Consider the following 19,071-nt stretch of genomic DNA (forward strand, 5'->3'; position numbering starts at 1 on the left):
ACTGCTGTCTATTTGGTCTTGGTAGGAAGCAGTGGCGTCAGTGCCCAACAATGTACTTTGGGGGGCCGACTGAGACTCCACAGCAATAATGTACAATGGGTCCATAAATCGCTAGCAACACCACAGGTAAGAAGACATAAAATGAAAGGTGGAGCTACAGCGCAGTTCGACTAATTTAAAAAAGAACGGCCTGATTTTGTATCTGTCTGAAACCAAATGTTGCTACAGACTGCATGCATCCCTGATGTATTATTCTTGCCATTTAGTTAGGTAGTTTAAAGGTTTAAATGAGCAGCTGGTAACTGTGTGATAATCACACACATCATTAAAGCACCATTTAAGTGTGCTATTAAGCATTCTGGATTATTCTCATGTCTTTGTGGTTGCATTTTAAGGACATTTGTTTAAATGAGGCTGTATATTGCTGGAAGTGTTTGCTGGTTTAACATTTAATTTAGCAGGAAGGACAATAATGACGGAATGAGAAGAAAATAAGGCCCAAGGGCTGCCCGCAACGTTGTTTTCATGCAAACTACTGAACCTTTGGTGTCGAACTACAGCGTAAGGGTTCATATTCCCAGAACTGTACATCATATTACCGGAACCGTACGTGATATCCGCCGGATGTCACCGAGAATCGCGGCGAGTGACCACACACGTCAAACACGCTAACCAAACCGTCTCTTCTGGATGTCACTGACCCGTCTGCTATGAGGAACACACACCCGCAGAAACCAGGCTCAGCGTACCGCGAAGTCTAGCGTGCAGCGCGGTTACGGCTTGTGGCAGGTTTTGCCATGAAAAATTAGTTGCAGAGACAATCTTCACTCTGAAATTGTTGCTAGTGAATTTCTCAAGACGAGGCTCGATGAACTAAAGGTGAAATTTCGAAGCGGAAAGACTGAAATACCGTCTACTTTAATACGCCGATTCAAATTGCACAGCTTTTGGGCCACTTTTATTCCATTCTTGTATAATTGACAGTTTGATTTCTTTACTGCTCTGTTTTCTTCTTACAAAGCAGGTTTTTTTTTGGTCAAGTAGCCATGCAAAAGCAAGATAACGCACAGTTAACTGGTCAAAATAAACCCCGACATGCTGATTAAACCTGAGAGATTCGTTCATTGCTGTTTTACCAATCAGAGGGGAAAGAGCGGGCTTTGTTTGTTTGCTTGCTTTCTCATTATCAGCTCAGCTAATCATAAGGATTTTACGTGGTGATAATTTGATAACAGAAACAACAACAACACTTTCTTCGAACCTCTCAATAGTAGCAGGCTACCACCCTTAAGAAAACCCTTTGGTACCATGGTGTAGCACCTGATTATCAGATGATCATGGTGTGGTATGTTGATAAACGGTGGGCTTGAAATCTTTTTGAACATTTGGGATCGTAAAAAAAAAAAAGAAGTGGTATCGCCATCCAATATCTGTCTAAAACAGAGCAAATCCTGGTGCTTTGACATAGTTTAATGCCAAGAATGTGGAATTAAAAAAACAATGTCGTATTGCTACATAGAACAAAGTAGAACAAACTAAATAATAAATAAATGAATAATTTACTTACCAACCGCCTTCTCTCCTCTTCCATGGTGTTCAGCAACTGGGAAAACTCTTTGAAGGACTGAGCTGCAGAAGAAAAATACAGTTATTAATCCATTTGCATTTGCTGGTTAAAGTTCAGACTTATAATAATAACTTGATTCATGTGGGTCAATAGAAATGCTGTTAAGTAAATGCTGTTAGCATTGATTTATTGCCGCAGCTACTTATATAAATGATTCAGCATTTAATAAGAATGCAGAATGAACAATGGACTGTATTCTTTGAATTTAAATCGATATGGAGCAGTTAAGAAAGACCTTCCTCCACTTTTAGTCACCTAAAAGGTATGAAATATCCACGTTCAATAATACATCCACAACAAACAAGGCACTTAAAGGCTTTCAGGTGTCGCTGATAGGCTTCAGGTGCCAAAGTTTAATGTAAAATATAAATTCAGTATATTTCAGGCCACGTACTTTTACATTTCTTGTCATCCAAGAAATCGGCTGAAAATATTGTGCGAATGATCAGTCTGGAGCAGCAGGATAATGGTATCATTACAATGCATAATGCATTATCAGTTAGGGCTGCACGGTGTGGGGATGAATAAATGAATTAAAAAATATACAGATAAATTAATTCGTTGATTCATTTATTTTCCTGCAATTAATATTTTGCCTTGGAAAAAAAAAAACATACAGGCATTTTCACCAGATCACTTGAGTTTTCATAGGCCAAAAATCAAAATTTTTTAATCAATTAAAGATGATTGTAAATAATAACAATAATTACCATAATGTTTTGTGATAGCCGATTATAATATCGGAATTATTGTCATATTATTAAATAAACATATAAAAGCAATATAAAAAATATATTGTAATACTGTGAAATAAATATCATAAAATTAAAGAAAGCCAAGTTAAATGATAATATTTATGTCCTAATCTCTTAATTTTCAAATAGTAAGTCATCAAACTTTTATTTTGATGTGCTGCTGGCAAATTTTAGAACAAAGCTTGGCTCCGTGGTTATGTCACATATGGAAAGGTTTGATTCACAGTCAATAAACCAATCCATCCTTAGACGCTGAAGCACTGTATCTGAACTACATGAAACTGAACTGTCTGAAACTGATAAAACGCACTAACCCCACATAGCGATAATTATTTTATTTCATTATAGGCTATAACATACCATCCTGAGTCCTATAGAGTTCAAAAAATAGAATTGGCGAAACATCTGCTGTAATTGAATTTAATTTACGTGACGTGTTTTGCTGTCAGCTTGTGTAGTTACAGCTTCTACCAAGGGTCAACCTTAAAAAATGAAAATGACAGTCCTTGAGCTATGTGCTTAACCAGACAGTTAGAGACTATCTGAGCATACAATTAGTGAAAAAAAACAATATATAAAAATATTATAACAGTATAACACAGAACTAATAAGATGAGAGTGTGAACAGGCAACATAAATAGGGCCCTATCCTTTTTTTTCCAATTTTACTTTTTTATTTTTTTAAATTACATAAATCAAAAACCAATCATCAAATCATTAAAATGTTTAGGGCCATATGTTTTATATTTTCTTTTCTTTTTCTTACCATTTTTTTAAATACTGTGTTATAAAAAGGTTTAATTAATTGCACATTTAATTATTTAAACATTACAAAATGTTATTTGACCCCCACAGACATTTTGTGTTGTGTATTTCAAATGTTCTGGTAATATTACATTATTTTAAATTAAATTGATCATTTCAGAATTGGAAATGAACCCTCTGGGGTCTGAGGGTGTTTTGGAGAGCCTGGAGAAGTTCTGATATTCCCTGACATTTCTGCTTTTTTCAGTCTAATAACAGCAGAAACTGGGCTACAATAATATGTTAGCAGAATCTATGTATAATTGTGTTTACTTTTTTGAGCTATAACGCAATCATGTGTTATATCTTTATTTTTTGCAAACAAAGGGGACTTAAAAAAAAAAAAAAAAAAAAAAATAAATATATATATATATATATATATATATATATATATATAATTGTTAATTAAAAGGCTAAAACCTTGACCCTTCCCAACATATAATAACAAAATGACATTTCTGAGTGACTACCTAGACCACTGCGTTTAGTGCGTCGCTAAGAAACTCACACGTTTGAATATAAACCCGACCGCCATCCAGCGCTGGCACTGGCCTCCTTCTCTTGCTGTATCACAAAGGCAGCTTGCGATTGCTCAGAACAGTGTCTGCGAGCCACTGATGGCTCCATCGCTTCAATTAAACAGGCTGTGGGTGAGGGACAGCTGCTGTCTCTGCCTGGATGGACTTTACCTCCGTTTGAGCTTGGACACTCGGTCAAGTTCAGCTTGCCAACTCTATAAACGCAATTATCAAACCATCGGTCCGGATAGCTTGTCCACTCTCTTTGTGTCCATTTACGCTCCTTGGCTTTTAGCAGCTATGGACAGCTGAACGCAAGACTGCCATCTCCCAGAAGACTCCAAAAAACACCACCGATGCCAGACGCGAACGCAACATGCTCACTGTCAGGACCGGGCAGTAGTATTTTTCAAGCTACATCTCGATCATTTCTAGTCTTTTGATGATTACTTGAAGAAGACTTACAAAAACTGTAAGCTCTGTGTCTCTGTGTGTGTGTACAACCAACAGTTTTGGTCACAAAATTGACCCCAGAAGTTTATATTACATTCATTTGAAAATGTAAAAAATGTATATATTGATTAATCAATCAATAAAATATTTACTCAACAGCAAGTCTGATAAATCCTTCCTTCTTGGGGCATGTAGCGTCATCTTCATTTGGGAATTTAGGGAATAAATATAAATAAGTGTCAAAATCATATAAACAAAAATATTTAATATATGTCACCCTGGACCACAAAACTAGACTTTATGAGATTTATACATTTTCTGAATAAATAAGCTTTCCATTGATGTATGGTTCGCAAGGATTAGACAATATTTGTCTGAGACAACAATTTGAAGGGCGCAAAAAAATCTAAATACTGAAAAAAATCATCTTTAAAGTTATACAAATGAAGTTCGTAGTAATGTTTTGAAATATTTACAACAGGAAATGTACTAAATGTCTTCACGGAACATAATCTTTACTTGATATCCTAATGATTTTCAATTATTTCATATTCAATACAATGGTGCTTGTGACTTTCGTGGTCCGGGGTCACAATTCAGATTTGAATGCGCCTGTGAATTTATTTAATCAGACGCACTGCAAAAATGGGAAATTAAATGTGAAATGATAAGAAGATGAGAACAGAAAACGAGAGGGAGAGATGTGGACGATAAGGGTAGATGTGGATAAATGTCTCTGCTGAACTATATGAGGTACTTAAGGCAGGATGTAGCAGCTAAAAGGGGTTAGAGCGTATGTATCATTCACAGGTTAATAGAGAGAATGACAGAAGTGATGAGTCATTCTGTGAAATGGGCTTTTGGCTCAGGACAGAAGAGGTACATACATTTGAGAGGGACAGATGAGAGAGGCAGACAAGGAATCGGCCCCTTTCATTTAAAAAGCCCTAATGCACTATCCATAAATCAAGACCGATCACACACGTGTTTCAACAAGAAATTGCTTTATAACCTCACAAAATCACTATTTTTACTACTGAAAAAGCTTAGTCAAGACAGTTCAATTGTAAGACCTTTTTTTATGTTTGCTAATATATTCAAAAGTTAAAAATGAAAATAAAATAAAAGGACTTGAATACGTAATTACGCAATGAGCAGATTTTCCATTTTGAATTAACAATCATTTTGGTTTGATGTAAAACATGGCGAAACCAACGTGCAAGATCATTCATTTCACATTAAAAATAAATAAATAAATAAATAAATAATTGATCTGGCTGATGACAATTTGTAAAAAATACAAATAAATAAAAATCCAAAAATATTGATTCAAGGAGTAAAAATCCTATATATATTATATATTTAATGTACAAATAATATTTGGTATTTGTAAAGTCATATTTTTCAAGAAGTAAGGAAAATGTGATATACATTTTTACATTTAATATACAGTATAATATTCTAATTCTATACATGAAATTAATATTATATATAAATGATACTTGTACATGTAATAATAAAAAAAGCATTCTTAAAAAAACGTTTTTTGCTTGATGGTTATATGGCAATTTTAGATATTTTATATTGATTCTATTTATTAAGAATATGAAAAAATTTAAAAGATTAAAAATTAATCAACATTCACTTGTCCATGGAATGCAAACCAAAATCATTTGCCACATTACACGTGTAAAAAAATTAATACATTTTTCTTAAAATTGTTATTTGAAATTATTTTAAATATGCTAGTAATGGAGGGTTACACCACATCTTTGAGCCATTTTATACGATTTTAATGCCGTTCTAAAAATTCATACCATGACAAAACATCTCTGTTGAGACGATGGGAAAGTCAGAGCAAAGTCTGATTTTATAGTGAAGTAAATAGTACATGAAAAAAGTGTAATTTCTACATTAAATAATTTAGTTCAGGAAAGAATTAAAACATTAAAAGAAATTCTATACTAGCAAGTTTACTTGAAATAGTTTGCTTACAAGGATTCTTTAAGTAAATATTAAAGTTATGATCCAGTTTTTCCCATTATTTCCCATTGTTTTATGGTTGTTTTTCTTGTTAGATTTAGTAACTGTGTTTATGTTTTGTGATACCTGGAGTTAATTTTTCTATTCAAAATGGCCCATTAATACAATATCCACTGACTGTCACCTTCATTGTGTATGGTGTACCAAGTATTAAGGTCCCTGTGTTCAATTGGACAACAATTACATTGAGTGGACATGTGATCTTAAAAGAATAATGACGGCTACTCGTCTACTCACGTTTGCAAGCAAACCACACGCTTTAATAGCATGCTTTTTCCCAGTGCTGCATTTATAAACTGTGACTGAGCGAAATGTACTTGAGTGTATGTCTTTTGTAAATTTTTTGGTTAATTTCCATAGTAAGCGTTACATAAGTAAAATTTAAAAACAAAGAGGAAATAAACTCAGCTTAAATTATGGATAGGCTTTTAATTTTGTAACAATTGAAAACCGAAAATCAAGCTTTTTTCCAAGTAAATCCTACTCCATTTTTTTTTCCCAGTGTACTTTTAGGACAATTAATATTTCTATAGCTACATCAATCTTTCTGCGAGATTGATTTCAGGATAACTGGTGTGGATTGTGAATGTCACAGCAGGAAGTCATGGAATGAAATCGATAGGAGGTCAGGTGACCCTGTCTGTACTCCCAGACAGACTGCTGATGCGACGCAGACTGCTTGGAGCTTCAAAGTAGATTTCAGCTCAGCTACATCAAGATTCTGGTCCCACAGCACACGAGGGGTCCGGTCAAGTCACTCCGAAAGCTCACTTTCATCGATGACCAGATTGATTCCACAAGACAATTACATTTTTCTTCAGTGAGAGTAATCTTACCCTTTTAGGGCTGGGACGCTATGAGAGCACACCAGAAATATCAGACACTTTGAAAACTTTCCATGAAGACCACTTTTTTCTTCTGGTCAACCGATATAGCGTTTTCAACAGTCGATGTCAACGACGGCATCAGCTGGAAGTCAAAGAATAGTTGGCGGCTGAAGTAACATTGACATTTTTAAAGCTGTGAATTTATTAATAAAGTTAAATAGTAATATTTTAATTGGGACCCTAATTGTATTTTTTTCAGTTGTTGTTTTTTTTTTTTAAATAATGTAAATTGCAATATGAAAAATCCATTTCATGTCACTACTGAAGCATTGTATGTTTTAGTCCATTGGCTGAGGCTGATTTTTACCACACCCCTAAATTTATGATCAGGAAATATTTCTGTGTCCCCCTTCTCTCTCATAACTGCGAGGTGAATAGCTGAGCCCCATCATTTTGAGGTAAATATGTAAAAAAAAAATCTGACATAACTGTGTGTAAGTTTAAGGAACGTCACTACTGAACACTACCGAACACCAACAAAAAACCCCCCCATAGATTTCATGTCATCAGTGTTTCGGTAGTGACGAAACGTAATTCTTATATTTGGGAGAAAAACACTAAATTGTAGTACAGTTATGTATTTTAATGTTTAAGCAGTATTTTAGTATGCAACTTACATTTTTGTAACGTGATGTAAAGCACTACTGTCATCACCGAAAATGCATTCACTACCTAAACACGGGACGTTTCATCCAAAATAAAGTAGGCCTTAATTATAGTTTAGGAGTAAGATGTTATGATGTTATGTTTTTGGTTGAATGTAAATTGAAACTAATGAGTATCTGATTTAGTATGATCAACATTCAATTTCCTAGAATTAAAAAAACCGTTCAAGCGAGAGAGAATGATTCAGTGCATCTCTCAAAAGTTTTCGGCTAATAGTGAAACTTTAAGTTCATAAACCTCGCTTGTGAGAAGTTTGGTCGTTTTTAAGTTGACGTTAAGTATAAAGTCGGCAGAGTAGCTTTATCCGCCTCAGCGCGAATTTGTTAATGTGTGTGTGCGTCTGAAGGAGAGAGCGGGAGAGATCGAGTATGTGCTTGCCATCCATAATAAAACATAATTTTGTGACAAAACACGGACATGAGCTGTCATTTTTATTATACTGATTATTATATTTATTTGTTTGGCCAGTGTCGTTGAGGGTTTTGGTTATTTTGCAGTTGTAAGACCTTTGAAATAATAGAAACCATTTGGCGAAGTGATATGGAATTGTAACGCGGTCAAAAAGCTGCCTGGAACTACGTTCACTGTGCGGTTCCCTGAAAATAATTGCACACCTTAGAACGTTAATCAGCCAATCAGATTCAAGCATTCAAAAATATATACCTGTACAAAGTATTGTGCCTGCCATTTTTGTTCACAGTACATATCAGAATAACACTGAAGAGATTTCGAAAAAAAAAAATGCTGGATTCATGTCAAATAGATGGCATTAACATGCAGCCACAGGTTTCATCAACATTCACTTGTCCATGGAATGCAAACCAAAATCATTTGCCACATTACACGTGTAAATCAATAGCCATAGCCCTATAATTTCCTACCTATCAATGTTTCTGTCCATTAAAGCGGTCCATTAGCTAAACAGCCGTAAAGATGCCTTTGTGCCGCCACCTTCCAAAACACCCCACTATGGCCGGTTCGCCCAAAATTCCTTTTAATCAAACAAATATGGGGGGAAAAAATGCAAAAATTCATCCCTATTTGGCGAACAGACGGTGATAGGAAAAAGCCAAATTCAACTCAATTATGAGCTTGCTTTGCCACACCTCAACACATTTAATTAGATTTTTCCCATCAGAAAAGAAGAGGGAAAAGGTAGCAGGCTAAACGACAGGTTGCCTGTGCGATTGAGAGTACGGGAAGACTGGAAGCCAACTGTTAGATGCAGATGGTCTGGGTGTCAAGCCAGCACGCAATGCACAGAGCAGGACAGGAAGATAATAAACAAAGTAATGACACATAAGGAGAGAACGCAGGAACGAGAGAAGGACAGAAAGAGATGAATGGCCGCAAAAAGAGACAGAACAGAATGAGTGATCAACCCATCAGGGCGTATGAACTCTCAGAACATCTGCTCAGTGCCCACCGAGGGTGAGAGCTCTGCATTTTCCTTAATCTCTGACACAAATCACAATTAGTTACTCTGATCTCTTAAAGGGCTGAGCTGAGACCTTTTTGTCTGGAATGTAAGCAAATCAATACAATACATTATGCATGCTGGGCAGGCAATCTCACTGAGACCTGCCTTGAGCTGTTGAGCTAAATCTGGACTGGGACAGGATATCAACATGCCCGATGCTCGCTTTCAGACGAGAATGCCTTTACTAATCAAAACGATGAATTGTAAGTCCTTCTGTGACCGCTTACACGCTAAAGATTGCAATCAATAGCCGAAAGGCATTGAGTGGAAGGAGTAGGGGTGGAAGAAAAAAGAGCCTAGTAATCCATCTATGCTCCTCAACTCTAGGTGACTCTTCCAAGAATTTCCAGGGATAGGTCTTGATTAAAACGACAATCCCAGCCGTCTGGGACAGTGTGCAGGACATTTGGAAGCAAGGAAGGAAACTATTCCTCAGAACATTAGGACTTTCCATTAAGATGATCGTAGAATGGTTAAGCAGATCCTCTTTAATGGGTTTGAAGGCATGGGTTTTATCACTCAGATGTTGGTCTGTCATAGCTTAGGCGAGTTAATGGACTTCTTGGTTAGGAATCAACTTGCTCAGATGTTCTGCTAAAACTCCTTATGAGGTTTAAAAATAGACCCAAATGAGACAGCTGTCGGCTGTCAATGTACAGTAAGAGTTTAGAGGAGAAGAAAAAATAGTGTGGATAGCATAGCCCATATAATTCAGTCTTTAAGGAATTAATATTTGACTTCAATATTTGTGAAAATGCAACAGGTTACAGATTGAAATGTAATAAATAGTGTTACTTTATTAAAGTAATATAACTGATTACATTTATTTACTGTGCTAAAATTCTCATTATTCATTTTCAAACGCTTTCAAAAGTCTTTACTTAAATTGAGACTTTAAATAAAGCACAGCCACCTGAAAATCTGACTTTAAGCACCTCTTTTTACTTTGAGATCATTGTCAGGTTAAATACAGATTTAAAATGAAAATCTTAAAGCATTTTTTTTAAAATCAAATGTTTGCATAACTGTCAGGAAACACTGGCATCTTGCCTTAAAAAAATAGAGAAAAATCATACACTTGAACAAAAAATAAAACAGTTAACTGTGTGTAAAACTATATGTCAAAAACTCCTGAAGCATTGGTGTCTCATATTTTAGAGTAATCGGTGCAATTTTTAAAATAAATATATTAACAGATAGTCTTTAACTAACTGAGTTTAACTTGGGAAATTTATTAAATGTCTTTTGCATGCTTTTTTTTTATTTATTGTAATTGTTTTTAGATCTTTCATGTTACACATGACATGACATCGTCTGTAAAAATGTCCAGTCAAAAATGCATGAGTCAAGTGTGACTTCAAGTCAGTGCAAGTCCCAAGTCAAAGTTCTCTGCTTTTTACAGCGGTCTTGTTACATGATTTGACTGGTTTGGTTTGGGAATTTAAGGAGGGGTGAAAACATAACTGCTGCAATGGAAAAGAAAATAATGTGGCACAAAATTTGTTTTATCTTGATTATCACAGTTGCTGGAAGCCAAAATCTAAATCCAAATAAAAACTCGACTAATCGCACAGCCCCTGTTCGAGTGATTTATGAGATGCCTTCTGAAGCTCCATGGTCTCTTTTTGTCTGGAGAACATTTAAGCTGGGGACTTCAACAAAGGTTTGTATTTGTAATTTATTCTTATTGCTGTTTAGGAGACAGAATTGAGATATTAAAAGAATCCCATCCTTGATTTGTCATATACACCTACGAGACTGAGTATTAGAAGTAGCAGACCTTAAAGGCTGTTTCATGCATTTAAAGTTGTTTACACTGGTAAAGAGTATTTCTGTAACAGAAATCTTACTTCTGGGTTTTTTTTTTGGATGGTTGGTCTACATGACGTAGACGACGATGGAAATCCTTATATGGGCATTTTTATATTCCTTAATTTGGCTGCACTGCACGGGACTCGCTCAAGAAGACTCTAAAGAAGTGTGTTTTTGGTTGTAAGTGAAACATAACTTTGTTCAGCTTCCTAAAGAACCCAGCCATGAATAGTTGATGCAGTTATGTTTTTCTAGAGCAGCAACAGAGTTTGACAAGTTTGTTTGTTGATGAAGGTTTTCTAAACAAAGCCCAGTTCGACTCCATATATGCACACTGTTTGATACTGAAAACTGGAGCTATAAAAGACCATGATTCATGATTCAAAATGCTGAAGTGAAACAGCATCTAATATCTGTTTTGTTGCATTGGGCGCAAGTGCTTGTCACTATTTAGCTCCGCCCACACGGCATGTCTTCAAGAGCTCGGCTTTTTTAGGAGAGAATTGTAAAGCTGTATATTTTTTCATAGAAATATGATAAAACTAAAGACTAGTACTACTTTATAGGTACTGAAGATTAACATGAGACTGGGTAAAACTGTGTACGGTATGTACCCTTTAAATCAGCATTTGACGCCACACTTACCAATATTGACTTCATCATCCGTTTCTGCATCACCAATACACTCAAACTGGAACTCCTGTAACGACTGGGAGAACTTCTGCACAGCTACTGAGAAGTCTGAAACAAAGAAAAAGAGACTTGAACCATGAAAGTGTACACTATTATACCTCAATCAGACATTTTAGAAACAGATGAAAGCTAATAAGAGTTGAAATCAAACTAAAATCAAAGCCACTTGAGTCAAAGGTGTATCCTCTTCTCAACGCAACTTTATAAAAAGGCAAATACATAATCTTCGCTCCCTGCTGAGAGTAAATGAGTTCTCATTTGGAGTGCTAAATGTACATCTCAGTCATCAAGAGTGGGTGGAAAAGACTTGAGCAGGAAATGCTAAGCAACTCAATCAAAAACGGTAATGAGACTGCAGAGAAAAGCCATTTCATCATGCCTTAAAAGAGGTGATAGACCCGACTGCTCCTCCAAATACCAACAAAAGCTCTCTGACAAAGAAAACTCTGAAAAGGTTTTCTCATTACTTTTTCCCTTAATCTTCTATTCAGAAAAATGCAGGATTGGAAAATGGCTCTTTCGAGCTTAAGAGCAGAAGATTTGTCCAAACAGCAATTCGGAGACATTTACAATGTGATAGGGAGAAATACTAACTTTGCACTTTGGACTGTTGTTTTGGTAAATTTAGTATTGACCATCTATCGAAAAAGGCCATGAGGATGAATTGTAATGCTTATTAGATAGACCAGCACTAATATACAGACTGACACTGATCTGCCACAAGGGCAGCTTGCAATTCCAGAAAGATCAAAAGTTCATTCCATACAATTCACAGTCCTGGGAATTGTAAGTTTAGTTTGGAGCATTATGGCTCACTTTAGTCATATCAATAGCATTAACTGAAAAATAGCAAAGAGGACCGAAAAGAGAGCATAAGGTTGAAGCCATATTGCCTCGTTATTTGCACTTAATGACCATTTCTTCCATTTCTGCTTTTTGTGCATCATACCATTGTATCAATTTGTGTTCATTTTCTGCCCACTTTCTGATCTAACAAGGTCAAGAGCAGACATAAATATCATTTCTGTAACTTCTGGCTCTTTGAATCTCACATATCAAAGATTCAGAGTTCAAGGAGGATACAGAGGACACTACAGTCTCACTTATAGTAAACGCTGGAACATTCCATTTACAGGGTTCAATTCTAATTTTAAGGGCTACAGATTCTATGTGGATAAATTAGCCATGATTCCTAACTAAAGAAAACATTGCAGCAAAGGTCAACAGGATGTGATGCGATTTTTCCCACATCCCGTAAAAACAACAGCACATCATCCACTTCGGTAGCATTTTTTCCACTGAGGTCACAATTTGAGTCAGTGTTTTTTTGCACACAAAACAGTCACAGAAAGTCAGTCACAAAAAATGTTTTCGTAACCATTTTCTTACTTTTCTTGGCATTTATAATGACACAGGTTGCATCTTTAGGGTTTGTGATCTATATAAGCAAATAAAATTAATTATTGACTAGGGTAATCAGAAATGGTTGTGAATGAGAAATGGCATCCCATCTAATTCTATGAAAATAAAATAAAATAAGCCCATTAAGTAGTTGAAATCACATTCTGGACATTTTGTTTCAGCTGATAAACAATAAAAACAAATTATTAGTGTTCTCGAAGTGATTGAGAATGACATTTAAATGCTACATTAATCCTTCGATTGAAATTAATTTCAATTGAGGTTGCAAACAAAATGTAGAGTTGCAGTTAATATGTGACATAAGTACATAAGAAAACAAAATGAATCAATTAAAATACAAAGAAAAACAAAAAAACTATATTTGCAATGTGTCAATGTGTTTGAAATGTGACATATTATGGAAATCTGCATTGAATCTTAATTTTTCAGTTATGAAATAAATTAATACTTCTAGAAGGCTTTACCTGTGTTGAATCTTTAGAATTTTGAATTTAATTTCTCTTCCTTTCATTCCGAGTCAACATCACATAGGTTGTGGCCAATTCATCATTTAAAAATGTATAATTTACCTCAAATCTAATCATTTTCCTCGATTAATTATCTTCTGCTGAACACAAAAAAACTTTAATAACCAAACAGTCGCTGATCTGTATTGATCTCTAAATAAAAAGACCATGGAAGTTAGTGGGAACCAGTTTTGCCCAAGTGTGACAGAAACAAACTAAACCCCTCATAACACCTTAGTAACTGCAGAGCAGTGCCTTGGAAACCATGTGCAACGTAAGAAAATGCTTAACTCTAGTCGTAGCTTCTAACTGAGATAAACACAGGAATTTAATCCAGTATCAACTTTTATCTGTGGCCTTATGCGTCACCCAAGCACTGAGAGCGCATAACAAGGTTATCCACCGAGGTGTTGAGAGAGCATGTATATCATCTCATGCCATGCACCAGCTCTGAGACTCCAGGGTGCTGGTCAATAATCTGTTTGAGATGTGAGTCTGCTCAGTCAAGCTGAATGAGCCCCATCAATAATGCAGCGCCCTTCACCTCTCGTACAGACAGACAGCTTCACAGCTGCAGCGCTGATCCACAACCACAGTACTTTCCTAAAACCTTCGCTGAGAGCATTAATGTCTAATAGGCCTGGCTTTTCTCGAGATCAGAGGTTGGATAAAACGCAAGCAGGTGTCTTGGAGGGGAGAAAGGGGAGGAAACCTGCTGCCGTCCAATCGGAAACGCCTGGAAAAAAAAGAAGCGCACTCCTGCCACTGAGGTCTCCCTAGCGTGCATTTCCCTTCCTTTTCCCTCCTGTATTACCTCAGCTCTCCAAACTGTCTCTTTATCTCTATAGGTAATGGCTTGTAGATCTGCTGTCCGTCTCCACAGAGCTGCCACTTTGAGCTGCTGTCGTTTCTTCCTCTCGCCTATTAGGTGTAGAACATGCTGTCCATCACAACAGGCCGCCTTCATACCTTCGGGGAATCGCTGAGCTGGGATTTGTAAATGGGGTGTTCTTGGCTCTGTTTCAAACCTTAGTGAGCTGCCACACCGACCTACTGTTTACAAACAGTAAGAAGCTGCTTTCTAAGTCAGCATCTTAGTCTAAATGGAATATATGTTAGGAGAATAAAATGAAAATGTATGAAAATCCATACCTTGGATTGATTACTCCCCTCATGGTGTCTCAGACCTGTAAGACCTTTGCTCATCTTCGGAACAAAAATTACGATATTTCCGATTTTTAGACAGCAGGTATGATTTTTAAGTTCAGATCAAAGCGTGATCAATGTCATCGTATCTGCGCACACTGCATATGTCGTTTATATGTGATGCTCTCCAAAATGGCGCTATAGGGTGATGCGGAAGAGACAAATCGTTTTTTTTGTGCACAAAAATATCCTTGTGGCTCTGTTAATTGACGGCCAAACCAATGATGTCACATCGATTATTTTAACGATGTCCTTACTACGTTTACGGACCTTGACCGTGTTAGGATCCTTGCTGTCTAAGGAGATATCATTAAAGAGATTATAATTTGTGTTCCAAAAGTTTGAGCAAAGGGTTTGGAACGACATGAGGGGGGAGTAATTAATGACAGGACACAACACTGCCTTAGATTTTGTTCTGAACTAGTAACGTTCTGAGGAGCCTAATTTAGCTTCACAACAGCCGAAGCTCACCTATGACGCCTAAAGATGTTTCCGAGGTAGGCATCTCAGTAGGTTTTGGAACATAGCTCTTGATTTAGACATCTGGTGTAATGAACACAGCGCCAAGAGTAACACTAGCTGTTCCCACCACTGCATGATGGGCCATATGCCAGTAAGAATGAGTACGAGATTTTATGTAATTGTAAAAATAAGATGGAATACTGGATTCAAGAAGGATGACAGAGCAGTGTGAGCTGTCACAGTGCATTACACACTCAAACTGATTTGCAAAAGCTGCAAGTGATCACGGAACCAGCTTAAACCACTCTCTATAACACACACACACTAAGAGACACTCTGTGTTATTACCACCCAAGCTTGAGGAGTAGAACAGAAAAGAAAAAAAACAACATTCCGCTACAAGACAATACGAGCTCAAAGGGCAGAACTAGACAGTAGAAGAAGAGCATGTTCAGAGGACATTTCTTAAAAGGTCACATACATCCACCCCGCTGCCTCTCAGACCTTGCAAGATTAATTTTCTTTTGCCTGTTACTTCATTTTCTCTCCCTTACATTCGCTCTCATTTAACTTTAAAGAAATAGTTCGCTCGAAACTGAAAAGTCAGTCATTATTTACTCGCTCTCATGCCAGTCCAAACTCGTATGGTAATTTTTCATGTTTATGGAACATAGAGAATTTTGAAAAAATCTTCACTTGCTTCTTTCATACAACATTCATAGGTTAGCCTTTCTGAAAAAAAGAAGAAAAGTTGAGAGAAACATAAAAAAAAAAATGCCATTTATAATTATTTTCGCTAACATATTGGTCAATTTTTTTTTAGAATTTTAATTTTAAACTGCAGTCGATTAATTTATTTTGTGCTACTTTTAGTAATTTGCTAGTAAATTACTAGTAACTGGTTACATATATATATATATATATATATATATATATATTTTTATTTTCATTGAAATAAAAGTGTGTGGGACTTTAATTGTTAAAAATTATTTAAGCAACGCTTTTATTTATTTAATGTCATTATTTCATTCATTACGGTTTTAATTTTAGTTCATGACAACATTCCTAGTGAAGATAATGTAATGATTCTTCTGAACCCTTATTCAGAAATTTTGTAAAATATCATCATATGGCCTCAGAAGTCCTGGAATATAACACATAGATGTCAAACTACTTTAATGGTGCTTTTTGTCTTTGGAGCTCGACGGACTTGTCACTGTGAACTGTCATTGTATGGAAAAGCGTTGTGCGAAAAGCTCTTTGTACTCTACTAAAAAATAACAGTACTAGCACTTGGAATAACATGAGGGGAAGTAAATAATGACGGAATTTCCATATTTTGTGTGAACTATTCCTTTAAACGTGATCCAATGCGGGTGCGGAACATGCATGTCGCCACTTAGCAACATTCCTGTTATGACATTAACAAGCGCAATGCATCTGGCGTGTAATTTCGCAGCGAGTGTAATTACAGGGCATTGCTGTGAAACCTGGCAGCAGAGGCAGCGTGCGCATATGACGGGCTTCCAGCCTGCTTTTATCACAGGTTTCATCTGATGTCACACCTCCACACAGCCTGCCATGGAGAAATGCCTCCATAGCTCACTGCCTGTTAAGGAAAGGACATTTCCTCCGGCCCTGCTACAACAACAAGCCATAAGAGACAGTGACGGTGCTTGTGTTTAATAGTGTGTTGCGGATAGTGGGTGGCTGCGTTCATGCGTATATTTTTAATGTGTGTGTGTGTGTGTGTGTGGGTGTGTGAAGAGAGGCATTTCAGTTCTGTCTTCATATTCCAAAACATTCCATCGTTTGGAATACAGTCAATAATGAGGCAAATCACACCTTTTATAGTGATAATATGGTCCATAAAAACACAAACAACACAAAACTTACTTAGAGCTTGCAGTGAATACCACGGGGTGATACTAAATTTAAACATCAGTAACTGTTTGAAGGAAGCTTTTGAGTCAACATAAAATGACATTTTAAAAACCATTTTACTTCCCTAATATGGGTTTGAAATTAATGTTTTCATTCACCAGCCAGTTTGTCTGGGGACCCAGATATGACAAACAGAGGGGAAAAAATGCTACAAATTAAGAATTCGTGCCTAATTTGTTCCCCATGATTAATTAATTCAGTATCTAATTTTAGGCAGCTCGTGACTATGTTGTACTAATTGGTTCCCACATTTGAATTCATTCCCTTTATTTAAAGCAGTACAACAAATCAAAGTAGTACAGTACAGTGCGGCCAGGATTTAAAGGGACAGTTCACCCAAAAACGACCCCATGATTTCTCCTCAAGCCGTCGTAAGCGTAAACAACACTCTTCTTTCAGATGAATAGAATTGGAGTTATATTGAAAAATAAGCTTTATAAGGGAAATATTTTCAGATTTTTAAGCAATCAAAATAAGTTGTTAGGAGGAAAAAATAACTTAATTCAGGGCTACTATATATATATATTCCAAAATGTTAAAACGCATGAATGAGCCTATTTCCAAAAAAGTGGAGTGTCCCTTTAAGTTCAGGGCTTTCAGCTGTATAACAGTCAATCATGCAGATAACGTGCAAAACAGAAAAAAAGTGACTTCTCTAATAAAACAGCATTTTAGCTCACACAAAGATTAGCTGATACGTTTTCAATTCATAGAGTAATCAGTTTCCCCAAAAAAGTCAGGGTACTGAATTCAGTGTATTAAAGCCTCTCCAACACTGACATTCATTCATTCAAAAAAGCCAACCCATTTTCACTCCAAAAGGGATGATAATAATGATAATGATAATAAAAGTCATGCGCCAAAAATCATGTCATGATGACAAAATTATATCCCAGCATATAAATGCATGATAGTAAAATTTCCATGGCCTTTGCATCAGTATATCAATAGCATATGCACATTGCAAAAAAAAGGTCTAAAGGGCATTGATGGCGCATGTAGAATGGCGCGCACAAGTTGTAAAATTGCTGCGTTTATTAAACACCTAGGAAGTGAGATTGATACCGGATGAGATGAGCTGCGCCTAAAACATTTCGCAGGTATCGCACATCGACACGTCTTTCTGTACTTGTGTTTTCAAGTTCAAGGCAGCAGTTTATAACAGTGAATCTAATTATCCATGAAGCACAGAGAGACAAACAAATAAGCAAATAAATAAATATTTCCAAAAAAAAGGGCAAAATCTGCAATCTCTCAGCCTAGGGTGAACTCATAATGGACATGTATCTGTCATAAACAGTTGTCATTGAAATTTCATGGAAATCTATGTGAATGGCAGAATTTTGATCAGCCCCTGGAGTCACAGTCACCATGAGTGTGCATACATTCATGGAAAACAATGTGTCTCTTTAATAGCAAGTCCGTTCACTCCACGGACAGCTTGGGAACAAGTGTGGAATCGCTGAAAAATAGCAATGATAAAAAACATTTGAGTTTTTGCTATATTAAAAGTATATATGTAATATATTTAATATTGCTTTACAGTCAGAAAAAAAATATGTATATGTATATGTATATATATACACACACACACACACACACACACACACACACACACACACACACACACACAGACATAAACTAATAATTTATTTTAAAATACTAATCCTATTTATTACTCCCATAAAATCAGCATTTGTGGAACGTCTAAGCAGTATTTTAACACAGAAAATTATTTAAATCAACAATTCCTTAATTAAACTTTCAATCGTTTAAAATATTAAAAAAAGAGT

General features: G+C 36.1%; 1 protein-coding gene across 6 annotated transcripts in view; it reads right to left on the reverse strand.

Moving 5' to 3' along the window:
• The window catches only part of LOC122362800 (rho GTPase-activating protein 42), an 81,133-nt gene that overhangs the window by 50,742 nt on the left and 11,320 nt on the right, over window positions 1-19,071 (reverse strand). For all 6 annotated transcript variants that reach the window (XM_043264376.1, XM_043264373.1, XM_043264375.1 and 3 more), the window contains exons 2-3: window positions 11,691-11,786; window positions 1,568-1,629 (exon numbers count right to left, since the gene is read on the reverse strand). In XM_043264376.1, the coding sequence (XP_043120311.1) occupies window positions 1,568-1,629; window positions 11,691-11,786 (158 nt within the window). The remainder of the gene's footprint in view (window positions 1-1,567; window positions 1,630-11,690; window positions 11,787-19,071) is intronic.

Source organism: Puntigrus tetrazona, chromosome 18 (genome assembly GCF_018831695.1).
Source record: "Puntigrus tetrazona isolate hp1 chromosome 18, ASM1883169v1, whole genome shotgun sequence".
Classification (NCBI taxonomy): Eukaryota; Metazoa; Chordata; class Actinopteri; order Cypriniformes; family Cyprinidae; genus Puntigrus; species Puntigrus tetrazona.